At 46.3% G+C, this 15,504-nt stretch overlaps 7 protein-coding genes across 7 annotated transcripts; 3 read left to right on the top strand and 4 right to left on the bottom strand.

The window, feature by feature from the left end:
* Positions 1 to 155: 155 nt before the first annotated feature.
* On the bottom strand, positions 156 to 1,778 carry F4822DRAFT_351211 (putative gibberellin 20 oxidase). The gene is made up of 4 exons (XM_051455961.1): positions 920 to 1,778; positions 741 to 860; positions 324 to 691; positions 156 to 226 (listed from the first exon to the last, which is right to left on the bottom strand). The coding sequence occupies exons 1-3, from the start codon at positions 1,446 to 1,448 to the stop codon at positions 351 to 353; spliced, it is 990 nt and encodes a 329-aa protein (XP_051311456.1). The 5' UTR covers positions 1,449 to 1,778; the 3' UTR covers positions 156 to 226; positions 324 to 350.
* Positions 1,779 to 2,942: 1,164 nt separating this feature from the next.
* On the top strand, positions 2,943 to 4,463 carry F4822DRAFT_438279 (MFS general substrate transporter; the record flags this gene model as incomplete). Its single annotated transcript, XM_051462500.1, has 2 exons — positions 2,943 to 3,200; positions 3,252 to 4,463. 2 exons carry the CDS (start codon positions 2,943 to 2,945, stop codon positions 4,461 to 4,463), a joined length of 1,470 nt encoding a protein of 489 aa, XP_051311455.1.
* A 1,259-nt stretch (positions 4,464 to 5,722) lies between these two features.
* Positions 5,723 to 7,586, top strand: F4822DRAFT_351184 (M6 metalloprotease). Its single transcript, XM_051455960.1, has 3 exons — positions 5,723 to 5,776; positions 5,953 to 6,984; positions 7,041 to 7,586. The coding sequence occupies exons 2-3, from the start codon at positions 6,251 to 6,253 to the stop codon at positions 7,486 to 7,488; spliced, it is 1,182 nt and encodes a 393-aa protein (XP_051311454.1). The 5' UTR covers positions 5,723 to 5,776; positions 5,953 to 6,250; the 3' UTR covers positions 7,489 to 7,586.
* A 1,327-nt stretch (positions 7,587 to 8,913) lies between these two features.
* Positions 8,914 to 10,700, top strand: F4822DRAFT_351170 (uncharacterized protein). The gene is made up of 2 exons (XM_051455959.1): positions 8,914 to 9,675; positions 9,732 to 10,700. The coding sequence occupies exons 1-2, from the start codon at positions 8,995 to 8,997 to the stop codon at positions 10,560 to 10,562; spliced, it is 1,512 nt and encodes a 503-aa protein (XP_051311453.1). The 5' UTR covers positions 8,914 to 8,994; the 3' UTR covers positions 10,563 to 10,700.
* On the bottom strand, positions 10,701 to 12,138 carry F4822DRAFT_351166 (uncharacterized protein). The gene is made up of 4 exons (XM_051455958.1): positions 11,895 to 12,138; positions 11,365 to 11,837; positions 11,240 to 11,304; positions 10,701 to 11,176 (listed from the first exon to the last, which is right to left on the bottom strand). Exons 1-4 carry the CDS (start codon positions 12,057 to 12,059, stop codon positions 10,839 to 10,841), a joined length of 1,041 nt encoding a protein of 346 aa, XP_051311452.1. The 5' UTR covers positions 12,060 to 12,138; the 3' UTR covers positions 10,701 to 10,838.
* A 1,005-nt stretch (positions 12,139 to 13,143) lies between these two features.
* On the bottom strand, positions 13,144 to 14,040 carry F4822DRAFT_351162 (uncharacterized protein). The gene has a single exon (XM_051455957.1). The coding sequence runs from the start codon at positions 13,891 to 13,893 to the stop codon at positions 13,390 to 13,392; it is 504 nt and encodes a 167-aa protein (XP_051311451.1). The 5' UTR covers positions 13,894 to 14,040; the 3' UTR covers positions 13,144 to 13,389.
* On the bottom strand, positions 14,041 to 15,291 carry F4822DRAFT_351161 (heterokaryon incompatibility protein-domain-containing protein). Its single transcript, XM_051455956.1, has one exon. It carries the CDS (start codon positions 15,227 to 15,229, stop codon positions 14,189 to 14,191), a length of 1,041 nt encoding a protein of 346 aa, XP_051311450.1. The 5' UTR covers positions 15,230 to 15,291; the 3' UTR covers positions 14,041 to 14,188.
* Positions 15,292 to 15,504: the final 213 nt, after the last annotated feature.

The raw sequence follows: 15,504 nt of genomic DNA, 5'->3' as shown, positions 1-15,504 counted from the left end.
AGCTTCAAGATCATGCTGACTTTTTGCTTCTGTGTCGGACATGGACAAACCACCTGATAGAAGAAATATGCCGAGAAGATTGCTGTTCGATTCATATTCTAGTGCATTGAACTGGCTGTAGAGCTCGCCAACAATTGCGCGGCTCCTTTCTCTCTCTCAAAGCTGTCGGTATAACCACCTATATCCTGGTCTGGTGACTGGTCATATTGAAAGGATTTTCTGCAAGCTGAATCCGGGAGTTAATCAAGTAATACTTGCGAGTATGATATCAACAGCGTCGCGTAAAATCTCTCCAAATGGCTACATCCACTCACGTTACGTACCCCTTGCTATCGAATATGCATGATTTATTACTTATCCGGGCCTTCGTTATTGTGCTCTCCATAACTCTCGCCATAACGTTTCCGTAGATGGGCTTCTACGGTCACTGGCTCATGTAAGGGCGCTTCACCAGGTTTGAGACATGTCGGAATGCACTCGATGACTTGGTCCAGCAGACCTTCGTTGAAGAAAACCACGCTATATCTGTCCTTGTCCGAGACTGGCGAGATTACGCGATGAAGAGTTGACATATATCGGCCGTTCGTCCATTGTTCCATCATATCGCCAATATTGACGACATAGGCATCTTCGACGTATGGAACGGCATGCCATGTACTACTGGGCCGATGGAAAACTTCAAGACCGCCGACTAGGGTATCATTAATATTAAAATGGGAACAGCGCAAGATATCGCTTACTATCGTCCTGGAGTAGTAGGGTCATAGCGCCGAAGTCTGTGTGGGCGCCCGTTCCACGAGACTTCTTAGACGACTCAACACTAGCCTTCGGATATCTATGTGCGCGGCACATCGAAATAGCTAGTATAGTAGGAAGGTTAGCATTCGTCATGGCTAAACATATATGCATGATTATTTACAGTCGCGACTATCCACGAAAGTGTCGAAGTAATTTTCCTCGAGGCGCAGACTTAGCGCTAAGAGGCGGAACATCTTCACGCTTAGACTTCGCACGGCGATGAAATATTCTTCCATCGTAGACCGAAAGCCGGCGCATTCACTTTCATCAGGCCACAGATTCGGCCCTTGAAGGAGTCTTCCAGGTGGTAGTTCGGGGCCTATCATGAAGCCCTCTTTCTGGTCCTGGAAGTCGCCCTCCATAATTTCGGTTCCGATAGCTTCGTAACCCCGCGCACCATTAGCAGAAAGACCACGGCTTAGAGCCGATTTTGCGGATTGCGGTAGATCGTAAAACTGAGCGACCTTGGCAAATAAGCGATTCCGTAGTTCGGCGGGGACGTCATGTCCAACTATCTGGAAGAAACCAGGGGTACAACACGCGGAACCCAACTCCTTCACGATTTCGGATGTCCGAGATAAATCACCATTGACGTATCCCGATATATCGATCACAGGGATCGTTAGATGTGGTGATTGTTCAACTGTCATTTTAAGCAACTTAGACGAAAAATCATTGTAGAATCCAGAGATAAGAATTGGAGGGGTTTATCGTCGAATTCCTAAGAGGCGGATTTATCGTGCTTAGTCATCCTCATGGTGAGGTATCTTGATCATCAGCTAACTTCCGATCAGGAAAGCAAGGACCAATGGTGGAAACATCTTGAATGCCCAATTTCCTAGAAGGGGATAAAAGGATTCCCTTCTAAAATTAAAGGGAATCGGAAATACCCGAGCACTTTTAGGTATGTCTAATCAGTTCAACATCTCAGATGTGAAAATGGTGGATGGGGAAAGAGGTCGGAAAGACAGTGATTATATAATGAAGAAGTGGCATGAATTATGGAAGGCAGAGAAGTACGAGGTGACATAAGCAGTTGATGACATAATGACATATTTACGTCAGAGCTTCATTATGTAATATTTTGCTTACATAAAATAGGGGTAATACTTCTGCTTTTTCTTCAATTCTCTTCTTAAACATCAACCTATTCATCACATCGATCATCCATTATTTCTTCATATTGGAAATTTAATCCTAAAATTGATATTCACATCGCCTGACAACCTCTTGCATAGTGTTGTTGACTAATAAGACCACCAATATCTATAAACTCCGACAGATCACACGCGGAATCCGAGCAACCTCCAGAGGAATTCGAGAGCCGAAAAATGAGGGTCCGCCTCATCGATATTATCCCTCATTTTTAATCTCTAAAAATACGATTATGACGATCATTCAGCACGCCAACTTTCTGAAAACCCTCGGAAAGTTGGGACTCCATCCGTCCCCGCCAAGAATTGCCTAAAATGGGAATTGTCAAGGGGGTTGCAGAATCAACGTCACTCCGCCTTACGCACTTAAGTTCTAGATGGCCTATTTTATTCAATATATCTAGATCTATCTTGACATCTATTTTGTACGACACAACACCTCGTGCTCAGGTCCTTAGCTTTCCCCGGAAGACGATCCCCATACGTAATAAGCATTTCCTCGTGCAATCCGTCCTGCCGGCAAGTATAATGCTACTAAAAACGCGGAGAGGATATTGATTACAGCGGGATCATCTAATGAATCTAAAATCTGCCAAATCATCCCACCATTAGCTTGAGCACGGCAGCTCTAACCCACCTATTGGGTTTGAAGCATCTTGATTCTTTTCTAAAAATGGCAGTCACTTAAACAAAGTTGCGAAGACGATATGAGGAAAAAAGGCTTCAAGGCACCCCAATATTCAAGTATAAGATGTCTTCATGATGGTTGTCCTTGTACAACAGCAGGATTTACAAGCACCATCCAGTGTCAATTTTCTTTACAAAGACGGGATGATGTGATCAAACAGGAAACTTTTATTAATTCGACGGCCAACTGACCGTCAAAACCAAATCAAGTACAGGCCAAAGCCATCCCCGTGCCAACAGCGACAGAAATAATTCCAGGGGCTGTCTTGGTTCTGCCATAGTGATACGATACCGGAAAGCACCATGGAAGACGTCAAGGTTGAAGTCGAAACCCGGGAATACTGTGAGTCTCTTGGGAAGGGTGATGCCGTGGTTCATGTTTCCGAGCCTGGTGGAGGTGACGGTCGCCAGAAGGACACCATTACCAAGAAGTTTCTGCGCATCATCTGGGACTCACTTGACAAGTCTCCTGAAGAGCGAAGATTCATCCGTAAGGTAGATTGTTGGATCATGACGTACGTCTGCACAGCATACTGCGTGAAGAACCTTGATCAGACGAATGTGAGCAATAGCTTGTATCTCAAACAAGACCGGCTTACTAATAAGTAGTAGGTCATCAATGCTTATGTCTCAGGCATGAAGGAAGACTTGAACATGGTTGGGCAAGAGTACAACCTCCTTCAAACCATGTTCACTATCGGATACTGCCTTGGCAATCTCCCTTCTCAGCTTGCCATGACACAAGTTCGTCCATCGATCTGGCTACCTTCTCTTGAGCTCATTTGGGGATTTCTCGTCATGGCCATGGCTGGTGCGAAAGATATTCGGGTCTTGTACGCCCTTCGTTTTGTCATCGGTTTCTTGGAGGCGTCTACGTACCCTGGTGTTCTTACGCTACTTGGTAACTGGTACACACCTCAAGAGCTCGGCAAGAGATCTGCAATTTTCATCGCCAGTTCAGCCGCCGCGAAGATATTCTCCGGCTACCTTCAAGCGGGCCTCTATTCTAGTATGAATGGAGTAAATGGCCTTGCTGCCTGGCAGTGGCTGTTCATCTTCGATGGTATCATCACCATACCCGTAACAGTTTTCGGATACCTTGCTATTCCCGACAGCCCGGTCAATTCCAAAGCGAAGTGGCTAAAACCAGAAGAGAAAGCCATGGCTATCGCTCGCATGGATAAGGTGGGCCGCAAACCCCCTGCCAAGCTCCGCAAGAAGATAGCGGGCGAGATTTTCAAGATGTGGCCGGTATACCTATTCTCAATTGTCTTCGCCTCGCAGCTACTGGGCCAACGGGTAAACAATTACTTCACGATTTACTTGAAGGGCACGGGTCTCTACACAGTCGAGCAAGTGAATCTCATCCCCACCGGGGCATATGGTTTACAAATTGCGTTGACATTGATATACGCATGGCTGAGCGACGGCATTGGGAAGCGCACTCCTTCCATCGTTATTGCCGCAGGGATATCCGTGATAGGCTGCATCATTCTCAGTATATACCCTGAGAAGAACCACATCGCAATGATGGTAGGGTGGTTTTTGGCTCACGGTCAATTGGGCGCTTCGGCATTGATCTTGACCTACATCAATGAAACCCTTTCCTTTTCAAACGAACATCGACTTATAGTTATCGGCATAGTCGAAACGTTTGGATTTATTATGGTTTCGTGGGGAATACTTCTTGCATACCCCAGCGGTGAGGCCCCTAAGTTTGCTATAGGTTATGAGATGGCTGCCATGTTCTTCTGTCTGGAGATTGTCGGAATCACGGCTGTTTGGTTCTGCAATAAGAAGTGGAAGCCATCTATTTCGAGTTAAGCCGAGTCAAATCCCCTTACTGTGCTTCCTCATATTCCCCCGACGTTTACGACCCCCCTTTTCCTTTTTGCCTTTCTGTGTCACTCATAGCATTTATGAATTTCCACGCGATGTTTACCTAGGTATGATCCTCATGAATTCAAAGCAAAATAAATGCATTCCAAGTTTTCCATTAGAAGAATGATAATATTCTTTAATGTATAAAATAGTATGGCTCACATTTATTAAGAAAGCGACAACGATGGTGGATACAGCGCGAAAGCATCAGTGCTTCAGTTACCTAACTTTTAAGCATTTTCAGCGCAGTGTTTTAGCATTATAGGGGCACTAATAACTTGGAATATGGAGGGGAGTGCGCTAACAATGCGCTGTAGCGAAACCACTTTTAGCGGGTTACTAACTGCGATGATAGTGGCTATTTCAAGCGCTGTAACCACGAGAGGGAGGGATGGCCTAAATTTAGCGCTCAGCACCCTGTAGTTACAGTGGATTATAGTGCCGTTAGTGCCGAAATCCAAATCGATTAGCGATTTAGCGGGCAACTATGAATTTCGCCAAAGGATTTCAGCATAAAAGATGTATAAAGATAGCTAGAATTTCGAAATAGACACAAATAAAAATTTCGCAAACTTACCTAGGTATCTATACACTTTTTGATCCATTTTCAAGACTCAAAATCGTGAACTACGTCGCCTTTCTACGAAACCAGTGTTTATATAAGCGTCTTACTGAATCCACCGAGATATCTTATGTAAGGGATTATGTAAAGCGGCTTTCTTAGATAATACAATTCGATCGGACGATCCCGATTCTCTGCATGAAAATGATCAAAAATTAGAACCACTTCTTCTCCTTCCGAAATTTGCCGAAACAGACAATGTAACTATTCACAGCACGATATATTGAGCTGCCGTGCGGTACTGCGACCTCTTCCTCATATTGGCTGTTTGGGTGTCAACCTTCGCATTCACTCAGATTCCCGAGCCCGAAATCTTGCTCTTCTAAGGACCCCTAGAAACCCTGCTTCCAGAGTTACGAAATGTTGGAGCCTCACATAGTGAGGGGTAGCGAGTATTAGTCATCCGTGCCGAACCAGCGTTCGATGTAGTCCAGATCCAAGAGTTCATCAGCAGATGTTCTCTTCAACTGCAACCCATATAACACTAACTCCTATATAGCGTAGATTAACCCCATTGTTAACTTTACCCAAACAAAAAAGGTTGGTCAAAAAGAAAACCGAATATTGACTTTAATGGCTTATCAAGTACGAGTCTTGCGTAGGGTGGTGATGCTCAAGGCTATCACGTGACGAGGTGAGTAAGGCACCTAGGCATTTACAGATACTTCCCCTAAAACATGTTGAAAACGCATATAGTGATACCCTACTGCCTTATAATTCAAACCAACGGTACCTTAAGTGCTTTACAATTAGCCGACTCGTGTTTCTCCCAAATAGGGGTCGGTTAAATGCTGACCGAGTATCTAACAGAATCTCCGGCTACATCCGTCTCGTCCAATCTTGTATCAATTGAGGACAAGCCCATTCGATCGCTTCTCATAGATAAGCTTAGATCTCGAGAATGGGGCCATCATGCGTCCATCGATTTCTCCGCATATTCCGATCTGGGAAGGTGACAAGGTGAAGAAAAAGGGGCACGATACCCCGACGACGGTGTAGATAACAATCCGGCTGAAATAAACAAGCGCGCTACATATAAGCAAGATGTGTGTACGCCCACATTAATATTCCTATTTAGCAATCACGACCGTATTCCAATCAGATCAGAATGTCTGATCCCGTGCGATCACTCCGGGCTTGGGTGCGGGAGTTAGCATGCTACGCAACCATAGCATCCGTTTCAGTGGCAGCAACCCCAATCATTCCAAGAGCAGATGCATCAGCTTGTAAAGTAGCCGCAGTCAACAACATCGACCTAAGCGCCGGCTTCGGATTCGAACAGAACTGCGCTCCAAGCGTCGGCACATTAAATGCCTTCATGATATTCGTGGATTTCAGCGACCAACCGGCGATCGAGACCACTCAGAGTCTACACGATTTCTTCCTACCAGCAGCCGCAGAATGGTACACGACGTCTTCGTATGGTGCGCTAAGCCTTAACGTCACCGCCGACACCTCGCGCTTCTACCGGATGCCAGTCACCGCGGCGAGCTACAAGTGGGACCGCGGTCTGACGTATCAAGTTCACCAGAAGTATATCCAAGATGCGCTGGATGCATACGGGAAGACTATCCCGCCGACTGATGTCTTTTACGTGGTGCCAACGGCAAACGCCGCCGCGATTTCGTTTTCTCCAACTTTCATGGGTGATGTTAAGACCCGTGCCGGAACACATGTCGCTAAAAGCTCGGTGACGTTCGGTTATGATGCGTACGAAGCGTGGAAGTATCTTGTGTTGAACCATGAGACGGGGCATACAATGTGCTTGCCCGATTACTACCCCCTTGACGGTAGGGCGACGGGCTTGTTTATTGGTGGCTGGGATCTGATGGGATTGATTAGGTGAGAACCACGAATGACCTAAATGAGTGAAATAAAGCTGAGTATCACCGATATAGTGGACCAAGTCCCGATTATTTCGCGTGGGATAAGTGGCGATTGGGTTGGTTATTGGATGAGCAAATCGATTGTGTCGCGCAGACGGGCTCGACCACGCATACATTAACCCCTTTAGAGAAAAAGGGCGGCTCGAAAGCCGTAGTTATCAAGCATAATGCCACGAATGTGTTGGTAGCGGAAGTACGCTCAACGAGTGGGCTTGACGCGGCGTCCTGTGCGACTGGTGTCCTCCTTTATACAGTCTCTACAAACGTCAACTCAGGGGAAGGCCCTGTTCGTGTATTGGACGCCACGCCGAGATCGAACGGGTGCTCTGGGGATAAGTTAAACGATGCTGTATTGAGTCTTAAAGGAACGAGTTCCTATACTGCATCAGAATGGGGTGTTAAAGTTACTGTTGTAAGCGAGTCTAATGATGGTGTCAAGATTAAGGTGGACGTCTCATAACCTCTACGATCCCCTAAGGTCCCGTTGAATATAACAATATCAGTGCGAATAAAAAGCACGAAGCCGTGGGGTTACCTTTCATGATACAGTTCATGTGTATTTAAGTGTATACCTGCTTGAAGCAGGGGAATGGGTGGGTGTAAGCACCTGCATTGCTGCCTTTCTCAACCAACTCCCAACACGATCGGAAATCGAGATGAGTTATCACTCGATCGGATGTTGGTTCAACATTACCCAAAAGGGGTATGACTGTAGAACATTATTGGCTATCTCAGGTCGTATGTGGCACGGTTCTCAGATGCGGCGCAGTTGCAGTAAATCGAAGAGTTTATGCGCACTTCATGAGATGGTGGCATACAAGAAGTCATCGAAGAGTCTAGACGTTATACAAATACCAAGTTAGAGTAAGCGTGATTATACCACGCTGTGCGCCATTCTCATATTAAAATCTCACATTCAAGTTACTCGTGTATTCCTTCGCAGGGGTTCAGGGGTCATATATGTATTCACCATCAGTCCCGTCAGATGCAGTATAAGACACCTGGATACACATTGTCTATAAAATTTGCGGTATTTATATTGCAGTGGACAAAAATCATCGGCAATTTTACTCTCCGGATTCTAAAAATGAATGAACATGGAATGGAGCACGTGCTCCCCAAAAATATAGGAGAGCTAGCCAGGGGAGTCCTTCACTGATTATTATCAATCAATTATGGGATTTTTATACGGTAATAAGAGCCTTTTTATTATCTCGATCAGCATATTAATAGCTACTAGCGGGCCGTTCATTATTTAATTCACCCGAACCGTGCTAATGTCCATCCACATAGCGCCCACTAGTATACTACTAAGTTGCCTTGGGGATAGTCGCAGGTTACTCAACTAGATACCTACCTACCTAAGGTAATCACTGCTATATATATATTAGCATCACACCAGCCACTACACGGCCTGATATCTCCTTGTTGATGATAGGCCACTACGGGTCTTTTGGAAGCGCCTCTAGGCTTTGGTACGGTGAATAATCTGTTACACACATTACGTCGCTAGGACCTAGTACTTAATCTATGCATTATTGAGACTCTTAGCCTGCGAATCCTTCGAGGCACTCCGCCCTATAATCTTTATTCAGCTAGTGCTACAATGGAATAGTTACGGGATCTTGGCGTCAAGGAATCCCAGCACAGCCCAACAACTGGCGAACCGCTAGCATGGTATCGCTACCCACATGTAAATACTTGCCTATTTTAGTCCGTCGACAGGGTCAATCCGTAGCCAGGCTGAGTTTCCATTCGCCGAAAACACGACGGCCGAGAATGTGGTGCTTTGGTGCTTATTAGCATGGCACGAGCAGACCACTTTTACTATTCGCAAGTTTCACCTAGAATTCTTTCGTTCTTTTCCTTTCTCTTTTTCTGTTTTGTTGTACCTAAACTGCGCCCTATCGGTTTTGTTATTATTCCTGGTTGCGACAGATGAGGGCTGTCGTCCGCCTAAGCAGTCATGACTTCCTCGACGGATAGATACGAGTATAGCACTCTAGAGGTGGATACCGAAGCGCAAACTCGAAACAACTACGCAGAAACGACACAATTACCAGAAGTAAACCATCAGGCGACTGAACACTACAACTACCCCGAAGTCGTCGGCAGCTATGCTCCCAAAAAGGATGGTGCGGTAATAGATACTACGCTTCCCGAGCCGGTCTACGTGCCTGGCGCCGAGGCAGCGACAGGAGAGAAAGCGGTCGCCGCAGCCGGTGCGGAAAGGAGGATATGTGGAATAAAAAGAAAAATATTCTTTGGCATAATCGCAGCGGCTGTGGTGATTATTGTGGGGGTAGTAGCGGGCGTTGCCGCAGGTGTGGTAGTGGGAAGACGGAATTCCTCGAGCTCTAATTCGAGCGATGGCGATGGAGATGCGGCGGGTTCAACGAGTGACGATACTTCTCTATACGCGAACACAAAGCTCGCAACCGCCAACTTCACGGACGGTTTGGGAAATGAGAATTACCTGGTGGCCTACCAGTTAAACAACAAAGCCATCTACCTTTCGGCATGGAACTCATCTAATAAGCAATGGGTTGTGTCGCCAATAGTAGACGGCACAACAAACAATCTGGGTTTGGATAGCGTAAGACAAGGAACTTCGTTGGCGCTAGACGTATTTGCGTATAGTAACTCGGTAAGGAATTACTCCATGATGATGAAGGAGTTGAACGGAATGCTAATGTTTACCAGCGCCGTGATATCCACATATACTGGCAACTACCAGACAGCGGTGGTCTTTCCACCATCAAGGCCATGACTTACAACGGCGATAAGGGTATATCAACACAGACGGCTCTCCCAGCTGCGAACTGGGTGGACTCGGCAGCCGGAAACAGTTATATTTCTACTGCTGGATCCTCGCTCGTCTCGTACGGAAAGCAATGCGATCTATGTAACCAATACACATACCTCTACTGGCAGACGGCGAACGGCGTAAGGCAAGCTAGTTATCAAAATGCCAGCGACGGATGGACGAGCGACAACGATGTCATCCAGAACGGCCTATCAGGTCCTTCCGACAACAGCTCCCTAGCACAAGCGCATGTAGCCGCCGCTACCACCAACGGTCACAGGAGCATGAACGTCTTCTACCGAGCGACGACCAGCGCCTTAGCGCAGATGATAAATGGCGATGGTCAATTTAACGGACAATATGTCGGCCGCGATATCGGACCTAATACCGCAATTGCGGCCTTTTCGACCGGATTCAATGAGACAAGCACCAATTGGCCCGAGCCCCTAGGTTTCCAGGTTCTTACGATTGATCCAGCTACGAGTGATGGTGTTCAGTTGACGTATTATAAGGGAGATACTTGGACTTTGGCCAAGAACAAGGTTGCCTCGCTGGCGGATTGCAAGAACCGCTCGACAATTGTGGCCAGCCACGCTCGAAGAGTGTACTGCTTAGTCGGGAAGGGAGATAACACACGCATAGTCGAGTACGCCTGGACGGGCGATCCAAGCGACGTATCAACATATTCTAATTACGATAGAATTGGGGAGGTGGTTACTACTGTATAATAATAGCAAAGAAAAAGATTGCATCTAGAAGCATTGAAATAATAGTTAAATTAGACCAAGAGGCAGCGATAAGGGGATACACGATATCCACCCCATCTCGCGATACTCGAGCTTGAGTCCATGTGTCTTCTAAACCGACCAGGACGTAATATTCTACAAAAACAACCTCCCATTGCCAGCTTGCGCCTTTGTGTAACAGAACCCCTTTTACTTTACATCTCTCATTTCACGTTTTCATTTTTGTTCACCTGCTAGCGGGCGTACCGACACCTCCGACTATTCAATATCAACATCAACGGTATAATCAGTACGTATAACACATGTGCCAACGCTAGAGTCATCATCTAGTCGTTCCCAATCCCGAGAAGGATGGCTCGCGTGTACTGTTACCATGCTAAAGCCGGTGTCGGTCGGGTTGTTGAAGCCCCCTACGTGACGGCGCGTCTTGACCGGAGTGCTTCCGAAAGTCACCAAGTCTACAGGAATCGGTGAGTGGGGTATTTTCTGCTTCTTCATTCGGCTCATGATCAATCTTTGCAGGACTGGGATGGAGCCCGCGATGAGGCCGACGCCGATTTCGATGTTCGACCACAGTATGACGATCGCGACATAATCTACGAGTTTGTCGCATTAGTACCACACGGCTGCCGATTGACTCTCTTGAGGGATAGACTTACATAGTAGCTGTGGATCCCCGTAGTATTTAATGAGCGGCATACGAACTATCGCGCAGACGGAAGCACTAGAGGTCGGATGTCATTAGATAGAGAATGACGAAGGGTGGGTATAAGTATCAACTCACAAGGAACCAAAAGACAGGAGGATGCAAACCAATGCCTTGGTTCTCAATCTTAGTTGTGTCTTCCATAGAATTATAGCAGGCAATATAGCACACGCTATATCAGTAATAATTGTTATGACCGTAGTAGTATAAGCAATGCCATAGACCGCATCCCAGGATGAACATGTTCCATCAGTCGAACCAGGACGACATTGGGTGATACCCCCTATAATAGAGATCAAGGAAGCCGAGACACATAACGCTAGTAAGGCGTAGATCGAGAATCGGACGTATTTCAGTGTCTCGCTGAGCCGCAATACGGTTATACAGATGGAGCTCTTGACCGAGAGCAGGCAGACCGAGTATAGTAGCATCCATATCGTCAAGTATTTGTTGGCGTGTGCACGTTTATAATCGGTAAGATCCTCGATTCGATAGCCGACACCGAAGTAAACACTCCTGCAACTGATAGCGACCTGGGCGACAAAGACAATCTAGTGCATTGTTGTCAGTAAGGCTAAGACGTCGTTTCGACCTGGGTAAAAACTGACCAGTCCTAAAAGCATCAATCCGTCATCCCACCAAAGTAACTTCTCAGACCACCGCACGTAGGTTCTAAGACCTACAGTCGCAACCGAAAAAGCCACAAATATCAGCGATATGAGATAAATCGCCACTCCCATACCATGCATCGGCGGAAGGTTAGCATTGTCCATAATGTCCGGTATGTCAATTCGAGTCAAGATGCTAGCTCGAAAGCTCCTAGCTCAAGCATGTAGGAGGGGTGGTACAAGTAGCATAAGAGCGAACAAAGGAAAGTAAATATCGATTATGAAAAGAGGGGGGGTCTTTGAGCTGAAATGAGGGCAGAATAACCTCCGCAGTTGATAATTATCCTCCAGGAGCAGGAAGACGCGCAGATTTTCGAGGATGGTACGGCATTGAGGCAACAATCCGTTAATATTCGAGGAAATTCATCCAACGCTTCTTGTGAAGACGCCTTGAAACTCAATGAATTAAAAAAAATTATGACATGTTCGACCCAGGAACGAAGATCGTGGCTCCCTGCATAAACGTTTCCTGCATCCGATTCAGAGCCCAGAAAGTAGGATTCGGAATTCGAGGGGTCATCGTAGTTGCGCGAGTGTGAGAGACGTCTTTGTTATGAAGCGGGTGGGCCTCTAGTTTTGACAAAGAGACCCGGAACCTCCCCGTCCTTCCCAAATAGGATCTAGGGATAGTGAAAAGTTATAGCTCATATATGATTACCGTCAGCAAAGCATAATACGAATCGGAAACCAATCCCATAGGTGAGCAAAGCTTCTGACAACTCGGCCGGGACTTAGACCGGATCTAAAATCCTCGCTTCCGAGTAATCGGATCCTAGGAAGATAGTACTAATATGAGACATGAAGTACCGACAGTCTGGTACACGATCATATAGGATACTAACTTGTACAACCGGAACAAGAGCTAGTCAACCCTAGTGCTGCATCATTACCCTATCGGATGCAAATACGCTGCCACGCGTGGACAAGGTCATGGTGTTATGCTGTACTATGTTATTACAAACATCAATATTCCCCATCAAGTAAAGTGCTATGTTTTAATTTTTAAAGGATTTTCTTTCTCTCTACTCTACCGACCTTGGGTGCCGGTATTACGAGATAGACAAATTAGTCCCATGCTAATAATTTGAGGAATGTGGTTGCTAGGGTCAATGCTAATAGAGGCCAAATCGAGCCAGATGTCGTAAGTCTCAGTGGAACGTTTCCTGATCAGGACTTCAAAGGGAGAAAATGTTTAACGTCAGCTATCGTGCCATTGATGAACTAAACGCGAATCCGACATAGAGCCAATAGCATTGAAATAGTTAGTAAAATTGTGACCACTCATCGACGATTCCCACTCTCTTTTCTAGCTCTACCTAGGTAGTCTTTCCCTTTCTCTTCGTCCTCTTATAAAGCAACAAGACTTCTATCAGGTATCACATATCATAAAAATGTCTTTCCAACAATTCATTTAGGTCATACATGGTGTAGCACCCTATAACAGGACAATCTCCTGCTTAGTAGCTTGCCTAAAGTAAGTTTGGCTCCCAACGTAGATGAATCCGACTCTGTAATATGAATTCGGCTTACTCTTGTGCGCTACAAGCAATAAGCCACAGTACATGTACTTTTCATATATGTCGGTCGAAAATCTGAGTTCCTGTAGCATGAAAGCCGCGGCTAGGGGCAGATACCCATAAGCTTTCTCGTGAAACCAGGATACATCTTCCACGAATACGAAGCCCACCGTTTCGTCCTTGTCATTAACGACCACGAAGTTCCCCTCCAGTTCTTGAAGCTCCGGTGAAATTCTCCATGGCCATATATTGTTTGTATTGTTTATATAATTGGAATCTTTTACGCGCGAAAGCTTTTCTACTATGACTCCTGTATGAACAGGGCAGTTAATACCGAGACCCGTTGGAGGATGTGGCTGAAAAGAGCCGCAAAGAACGACGATCGAATTTACTCGATCGCCCGCAAACCATCTCTTCCTCATTTGGGTTGATGCCCAAGACCATGAAGGTCTAGTTCGCAATTCTGGTAGTCTAGGCACTTTTCCGTACCATAAGAGCTGATATGGGGAATGACTCAGCCAACAACCATGATAGAAATCTCCTATTTGTTTTGGGGACCATCGCGCTATGCGTGTAGCTATACCGTGTATAGCCGCAAGATTGTCCGTTGGCACAGTCAGGGAACATTCGAGATAATTTCGGAGCAAACGTAACCAACCCTCTTCTTCCCAAAGGTTTCCACCAAATCCTCCCCAGTAAGCACCGGTAAGACTACCGTCATGCCTGAACCCTCAGGTTTTTATTGTTGCGGCACTCCCACCAGACTCCTGAAGAAGTATAAACGACCGTCCTTCGCGCAAGAGCTCGTTCCTGAAGCGCCCATGCCCTGCCAATAAGGGGGGCAAACGCGCTTGATCCGCCATAATCCAGTGCTTTGGAGGCGAAGAATCGTCCTAGCTGGACATTATTTTTGATGTACGGTAGTTCTACCATTGATCCTTGATGACCCATGTTGACGAAACATCCCTGATTTGCGTTTTCAGCGCATTCATACACATATCCCATTCGAGCCGACTCTCTGTTCCAATCCTCAGGGTCGTCTTGGATGATACAAAGCATATCAATCCAGAGGTACTCTAGTCCTAAAGCTCGGGCGACTTTGACAGCATCGCAAAATGTTTGAGGGAGCTCTGAGAGTGCTATTCCCTCTCTGTGGCTCTGCAGTGTTGCGTGGGTGGTAGATATTGGCATCTTACCGCCCCAGCAATGGCTCAAAGCTGCCCATTGCTCCTCTTTCCTAGACCAATTCCAAGTCTCTACCAATTTCACGATATTATCATCCGAAGACCCAACATAGAGGATCCGGGTTGGGAGCAGTAGCGCATTATCTAGGCGCTGCCCCCCCAGTGTTGAACAGCAACCATCATGGTCTCGCCGACAAGAATCGAACCAACCGACAACAAGCCCTAACGATTCAATGGATCCTGTGTTCTCGAGAAGTGCCCCGGTTATATCGCCACTTTTAAAAGCTTCGCTACTTGGTTCGGCTAGGAATTGAAGCGAATCCATATAAGAACCCGCAGACGAAAACCCAAACGCAATAGCCACACCGCTGTGGCCTCGTGCGAGTAGTGAAGCCAGAGCGTCACATATATCTGGTTTTATATCCCGATGCTGGCCACTCCGATGAGAAGGGAAAAGGTTACATAATTCACAAGACTCGTCCAACCATGATCTGTGTAACCTTTTCCGAAACTGCCAGTCCTTAGGATAGAACAACTGCCCTACCAAAAATTCGCATTCGATACAAAGTGGCATTTTGTTTATTTTACGGGTAGAAAGCAAGTAGTTGTAAGAAATTCAGAGAAGAGATAGACGAGTGCAATGTGGCAACATCAGGCTTTACCGTGTGATTTGCGCCCGCTCTCCGTACCTAGGTATTTACAGTACCGCGACCAATAGCGGACAATAACCAGCGTGAAAACGAGACATATCGATGTAGCCAATACGCATCATCCATCTGGCAATTACGTCCTTATCAACCTCCAATCGTGTGGATTATAGCTTTACAGAATGCTGCGAAACTGACAGCT

This window comes from Hypoxylon trugodes (assembly GCF_022578975.1).
Source record: "Hypoxylon trugodes strain CBS 135444 unplaced genomic scaffold F4822scaffold_8, whole genome shotgun sequence".
Lineage (NCBI taxonomy): Eukaryota > Fungi > Ascomycota > Sordariomycetes > Xylariales > Hypoxylaceae > Hypoxylon > Hypoxylon trugodes.
This window is presented reverse-complemented; position numbering and strand designations above follow the sequence as displayed.